Source organism: Chrysemys picta, chromosome 11, assembly GCF_011386835.1.
Source record: "Chrysemys picta bellii isolate R12L10 chromosome 11, ASM1138683v2, whole genome shotgun sequence".
Classification (NCBI taxonomy): Eukaryota; Metazoa; Chordata; order Testudines; family Emydidae; genus Chrysemys; species Chrysemys picta.
The window spans coordinates 19,746,435-19,753,555 of record NC_088801.1 but is presented as its reverse complement, the minus strand read 5'-3'; the positions used below and the strand labels follow the sequence as shown (position 1 = coordinate 19,753,555).

The 7,121-nt window shown below is 38.5% G+C and overlaps 1 protein-coding gene across 2 annotated transcripts in view; it reads right to left on the bottom strand.

Moving 5' to 3' along the window:
• Window positions 1-5,949: 5,949 nt before the first annotated feature.
• THSD7B (thrombospondin type 1 domain containing 7B) overlaps window positions 5,950-7,121 on the bottom strand; it is a 626,924-nt gene continuing 625,752 nt past the window's right edge. For both annotated transcript variants that reach the window (XM_065561607.1, XM_065561605.1), the window contains exon 28: window positions 5,950-7,080. In XM_065561607.1, coding sequence (XP_065417679.1) covers window positions 6,999-7,080 — 82 coding nt within the window. In that variant the 3' untranslated portion in view covers window positions 5,950-6,998. The remainder of the gene's footprint in view (window positions 7,081-7,121) is intronic.

Below are 7,121 nucleotides of genomic sequence, written 5' to 3'. Positions count from 1 at the left end.
CCGCTAATTCAACATCCCATTTAGTATGAATTTCAGCGCTAACACAACAATGGCTACTATTGAAAACAACTAAGCAATATTGTTATAACTGTGTTAAAACCTGCAACTTCAAGGCCATTGACTTGAAAACTAGAGTAATAGCCATGCTATAGCACCAAGGCTAGATTGCATTCATCCCTAACCCTTGCAGGAAAGAAAGTTGAAACTTAATTACTTAGGCTGTCTGCAATGATTGAATTGCACCAACAGAAGCTTTTCAATTCCTACCTTTCTCCACCTGAACAATTAGTGCTTTGTGTTCCAATTAATTTGCTTGCCGTTGAAAGAGTTGTTTTGAAGAATTTTTCAAAATGTGAACCTTCATAAAGCAAAGAACAATGTTAGGTTTTTATCAGAAGGAAATTGAATCTTGATTTCTATTTTTATTCCATCAAAACATTGCCTCAAAGCCAAGCGAAGTCCCATAAATTGCTTTAATTCACATCTGTCCACAGTCCATTTTACATTCTATTGTGACAAACCATGGTAATGAGTGCAATTACTGGAGGAGGGGAAATATGCTTTTAAAATTTCTTCCTAGGACATTGTATCATAAGCAAGGGTTGCTTACATTTTAAAATAAGTACAAATCTGATTAGACTGGAAGATAAAAATGGTACACATTAAAATCTATACAGCAGACATACAGTAACTGTGATTAGCATTATGATTATTCATTTTTTTTCGTCAAGTGTAAATAAAGCTTGTATCCAGCATACAAAATACAAGAGACAGCAGATTGGCCCCAAACCCAACACTATAGCACATATATAATAAGACTTTTGTTCATAACTACTGAGTATGAAAAAAAGAAATTGCACAATTTAATTCTTCCTTTAATTAAAAACCAACCAAATCCTTCTAAGTCTTGCTTATGGGTGTAGTCCAAGCAACAAATTCATGCATATGATACTGTAAGGCCTTGTTTACAAGTTTTACCATTTTAACTACAGTTAAAGCCCCCCAGCATGCATACTGGTATAGCTGCTTCTCTATAGGAAGAGGAACAAGCTATATTGCTATAAGGCATATTTATATTGGTATAACTGCATCCACACTAGGAGCAATTCCAGTATAACTATATCAGTAAAATATCACCATCCCAACCAAAATAATTATACTGGTACAAAAACTGAGCATAGATAAGGCCTTTATTTTTGGCTCACATCTGGGGCAGGGGATGAATAGCAGTCACTTAGCCTAGGTCAGGCCTGCACAACTCGTAAAGCGGCGAGGGCCATATTACTCCAAAGAAAACAGCTGAGGGCCGAACCCCCCTGGCCCTGCCGAACCCCCCCCCCCAGCGCCACCCAGCACCCCCGAAACACAACACCCCGCCCCACGGAAACAAACCCTCCTTCCCTAGAAGGGGAGGAGGGATAGCTCAGTGGTTTGAGCATTGGCCTGCTAAACCCAGGGTTGTGAGTTCAATCCTTGAGGGGGCCACTTAGGGATCTGGGGCAAAAATCAGTCCTTGGTCCTGCTAGTGAAAGCAGGGGGCTGAACTCAATGACCTTTCAAGGTCCCTTCCAGTTCTAGGAGATAGGATATCTCCATTAATTTAAAAAACAGCGGTATTGAACCTTTGTAATATGTTATAGTGGGCTCCTAAGGTAGTATAATTAAGGTAAAAGAAAAATGTCTTTTTGCTAGAAGTAGAATAAGATCTCCCCCCCCACTTTGTAATCAATTGCCTTGTTGAATGAATGAGGTGTGAATGAGGAAGGCATGGAAGGCAGCACCTACAGACAGCTGCAACCCTTGGAGAGGGGATGGGAGCCAGACCAGATCAGTAGACCAGGTCAGCCATCAAGTCACCGCTTGCCTCCTCAGCCCCGCTTCCCCACCACCGGCTCACCTGCACCCCCGCCACTGCCTGCCCGCTCGCCTCCTCAGCCCCCACACACCCCCCGCCCGCCTACTCACCCCCCGCGGGCCGCACAGTGAGCCCACATGGGCCGCATGTTGTGCAGGCCTGGCCTAGGTCATAGTACAAGAGTGGGTGAAGGAGGGTGACTGCTTTGAGTCAGGCAAGGGAAGAACTGCACTTTAGTTCTGGATGAGCTTGGAGCCAAAGGGAAAAGAACAGTGAATACTGTGAGGCTTACTTTAGATTTCATGATTGACTACAGCCAGGTCTACACTAGACTACCACTCACATAGCTCTATTGGTCATGGGTATAAGAGGTGTGATCTCTGACCAACACAGCTGTGCTGGCAGAAGCCCCTGGTATAGCTTGTTTTGTGTGTGGAGAGTGGTTTTACCATACTTAGCTGTGGCCACATTAGGAGCATTTTGCTGGCATAGGATACTAGTATTTTTATACAAGTGAAGTGCTCTTATTATAGGCACAGCCTGAGTTTCGAGCTGTAACCTATTAAAAGTGTTACAAATTCAAATCAAATTACATTATCTTTATTGGCACGGCTAGCTGTACAAGCGATGCCAACACGTAAATGAAAGTAACTAAGTATCTGTCAGGAGGTAGTTCAGTGCATCAAATAACATCAAGCACATTGTTGGCCCTTGAATAAATTATATCTACCCAGAATACAGCTTCATAAAACTGGATATAAACCAAGTATCTTCCCAGGATAGGAGCATGCAGCTGCGAATGGGGTTGTATCCCTTGTGCCTCTATAGTATATTATTGTTAATTGCTGATTCTATGGTAGCTGCATAGCATGATGCTAGTTCCGCTGTCTTTTGGTCTCAAGAATGACTATGTGTAACTCTGACAGGAAGGAAAGTCTTTCATTAACTCTGCAACTTTGAGGAAGTATCTTGCCTGTGTTCCTTAGGCTTTGGAGTAGGAAATGGCTCTCAATTTCAATTCAAGATTAAACAACAAGCAATAGCTGATTTAGAATCAGGTCAGCTGTGGTAAACCCAACTCTGTTTTAAATTGGGAAATTCCACTGAAATCATTGGTGTTGCCCCTACTCATACCAGGGCCATGTTTGCCCTACTGTTTTATATATGCCCTGATTTTCAAAGGTATTGAGCACGTTTAGCTGCCATTGAATTTTATGGGCATGAGGTTCGTTCAACACCTCTGAAATATAGGCCGTGCATGTTTAATTTTAAAGCATAATGTAATCGATTTAATTTATATATTTACACCAAGGTTTATATTTAAAGTCTTCCACTGGAATCGCCTTCTGAGTTCCGTTTTCTCATAATTGAAAATCCTCTAAGACAACATCCAATTTAAACATTGTAAATGAATGAAAACCAGACAATTATAAAGATTGGGTGAAATCCTGTTCAGATTGAAATAAATGGGAGTTTTCCATTCATTTCAATGGGATAAGGATTTCACCCATACCACTTAAATGTAAATAGCCATAATTAGGCTTCAGAATTAACACCCTACTGAGATGAACGGTGGCAGTTCACCTGTGTCTCAGAGCTATGTTTTCTATATTATATTGGGTTACATGTGACAGGTCATTTTCATAGCCATAAGGCTAGAAATTTAATTGTTTTAAATTAAATCTCTAGGGACCAGATTAATACATCAAGCAGTCAGGAATAAGACCAATACACTAAGGATCTGAACTATATTATTTTCTTTCTGAAGTGTTGCTTCGCAATTGAGAAGTAGAGTTAAAATTATATTTAAAATATCTCTCTCCTTTCCTTCCATTCATGTATGTAAATGAAGTTATATACTAAGCACAGTTGTGGTACTTGTGCACTCAAACACCCTATTTGTGAGCACAATTCATATGCAAGTGCATATGACCCAGAGTTGCACAGCTAAGGTTCTTGACAATCTGGCTTTTGTATTGGTTTGCATTTTGTGTGACTCACTTTTCCTATCCTGTGTTCTTTGAAAGGAACACAGCGGTACCACAGCTGAGAAAATGTGGATCTAAACACTTTTAGAGTGAGGTCTAAAGCATGTATAACAGTTACAAAATAGAGGGAGCTGCATCAACTGAGTGAGAGATTAGAGATATGGTCTAGTCATGAATATGGGAATTGCCAGACTGGATCAGATCCAAGGTTCATCCTGTCTCTGATAGTGGCCAGCAACCAGGTGCTTCAGAGAAAGGAGCAGTAGACAGATGTGTGGTAATTTGCCACTCCATTCCCCACACTAGGTCTCATCCAGTTTCCAGTACTTAGAAGTTGGTGTAAATCCTAGAGCATGAGGTTTAACATCCCTTCCAAAATTATCATACATTTTGAAAACTCTGGATATCTGTATCTTTTTGAATCTTAAGTTCTTGGCCATGGTGACTTCATGTGGCAATGAGTTCCACAATCTAATTCCACTGTCTAGTTCAACCACAAATTGTTGGACTAGATGTAATATTCACTTAAAATGTTGTGAAGGAGGTCACACTAGATTATCATAATGGTCCCATCTGGTCTTAAAATCTAGGAATCTATGTAATATTAGCAGTAACTGCTGTTTAATGTGGAAATTATTTATTTCATTATTGCTTGTCTTTGAAAGCAATGACCTTAACCACAGTGGTGCAGCACAGAAGCCAAAGGAGTTAATTGGTTATAGATCTCCTGAATATCTACTGTGACACTGTAAATAAGGAATGCCCAATCTAAAGAGCAGTTCTCTGTACTGATCTGTTTATTATACTGCAGAATAATAATCTTCCAATCCACAGGTTGCCTATGAATTGATAAACCAATAATGACAAGCAACTGATCTCTTATTTAGACCTTTCCTTTTTTGAGTAACATCTCATAGTAGAACAGTGCAATAAATACATTGATCATTTACTACAGATGCTACCAACTGTGGTTGAAAAACAAGGACCTATAATTGAAAAAATATATATATTCATTGGAGAGCAATGACCATGGAGAGAACGAAGCATCACAGATTGGCTTGTAATTCAAAGTGCACTAAAACACTCACGTTGCGAGCAGCAACCAAGATCTGCAGTTGTTGGGGGGGGGGGGGGGTTTACACTGACTTTCCCACTCCACTGTTATTCTCATCAGCTTGTTTAATTGGGTTTGTTCCCTCGCCCTTCTCTGTGAACCATTCTGCCTGCACCTTTTCCCACAGAAAATTGTTGTCACATTTTGGCATTCTACTCCCTTCTCTTGTAACATATTACTCTGTATATCCCATTCAAAGTTCTACACAAGGTAATATTATCACAAAAATCATAGGCCCCGACCATTACCAAGTAAGGGGGCCTGTTTTCAACACTGTTAGTAGCTGTAGACTAGACAGTAGGGCCAGTTGAAAATTTTCTATCAAAGTTGTTTTTCAACAGAAATTGACTTTTCATCTAAATAAATTATTTTGCAGAAATTGTCTGCTTTCTGCTCAGAATTGGATTTTTTTTCCCATCAGAAACACAATGTATTTCTATCAGGAAATGTTACTGCAGTATCTCCTGGGGAGCTCTGGTTTGCAACTCTTATTCCCCTATTCTCCTCTGTGGGTCAGGCTGCCCAGCCAAATGACACATCCCACGATGGCGTGTGTCTCCCTTGGTGCACTGTGTTATTTCTGTGAGAAAGGAGCTTGGGTTGCATCATGGGAAATGTAGTCTGGCCAGGGTGGCTGAGGGGGCATGAGAGATCTGAATGACAGCTACCATGAGGCTTCACAGCATCATTTCTGAATCAAAATTTTCAATTTCCAATCAAAAACTTTAGTTTTTGGCTGAAAATTTCCAATTTCCCCTGAAAAGATAAAAAATGTTAACAAAAATTCCACAGGAGAAAAACTCCATTTTCTGACCTGCACTAGTAGACAGGATGGGACAATGTCCAGACCCACTCAGGTGAAAACTCTGGACTATCCGGGGTTTTCATCCAGTGTAGAGTGTGATTTGAGGCATACTGAAGGGTCAAAATGAAAGTCTTTAACACACATTTAATTCAATATACTGGAAGCAAAATTCTCACTCTCTTTAACATTTTATTTGCTTATAAATACACATCAATACCACAAGATGGCACTTTCTTACTTGCGACACATACTATTACAAACACTTTTCTTCAAATGTTCCCAAGATGTTTACAATGGTAACTTTTCGGTATTTTTCAAACATTTTAAAAAAGCAAGACCTTCTACAAACAGTAGTTGTGTCAGATGTATATTAGATGAGGTCAGATAATTAAATTCAAAAAAGAATTTATAAATATTTCAGATAAGAAAATTTAAATTACAAAAGCAGAGTTTGTAGTAATTAAACTGAATTATAATTTAAAATGGCCAAAATGTATCTACATGGTTTGATCTAATTTAAAATACATTTGTAAACAATCAAATTCTCATTCCATTCATCAAAACATCTATTTACTCATCTCTTTAAAAAACATATTCAGTAAGAAACCACCTGTATCACTTCTGGTGCTGTAAATTTAAACACTCCTTATTCTGTCCTATTGATGGAAATGCCGCAAAATCATATTCCAGGCTAGAAAACAGCATAAGAAACCATGAATTTTAAAAACCCAGAGAATTCCAATTATTTCATCACCTTTTTTTTTTTGCATTCTTAAAATACACAATCCAGCTTCAAAGTCTTTCGAACGAAACGTAAACACTAGAAAACTCATTGTTGAAATATGTGCAGAATAAGGAACTCTGCACTAATATAGTGCATAATGATGAAGTGTCAAATTTGTCATTTACATTGAATGTCACATTTGCCGTAGGATTGTCATGCTTTTTTTTTTAAAGTAAATGTTATTAAAAAAAAATCGTAATTTTTTTGTTCCTATTGTCAAACAGGAAGAGATGCATTTTCACAAGAAAAAATTTGGAAAATTTTTCACAAGATCTAAAGGTCTTTGACTCAATTTTTTAAATAAACCAGAGGCAAAATTCCACATTTGCAATATTTATATTCTGTCCGGTATATTACACGTCAAGAGATTCCTCAAAAAACCGAGGAATCTGAAAGTTATAAAAGAGTAAGCAGTTAAGGCAGTTGAAGTATACGTTTGGATTTCTTTTATGTTACATGTCCATGTCTCCATCATATGCGAAGGTCAGAGGCTTCTGTTGTGGAGGAGTACTTTGATGCTGTTTTGGTTTTTTGCTGAAAGAAAAATGAAAACATGCTTCAGAAATCAAAAATGT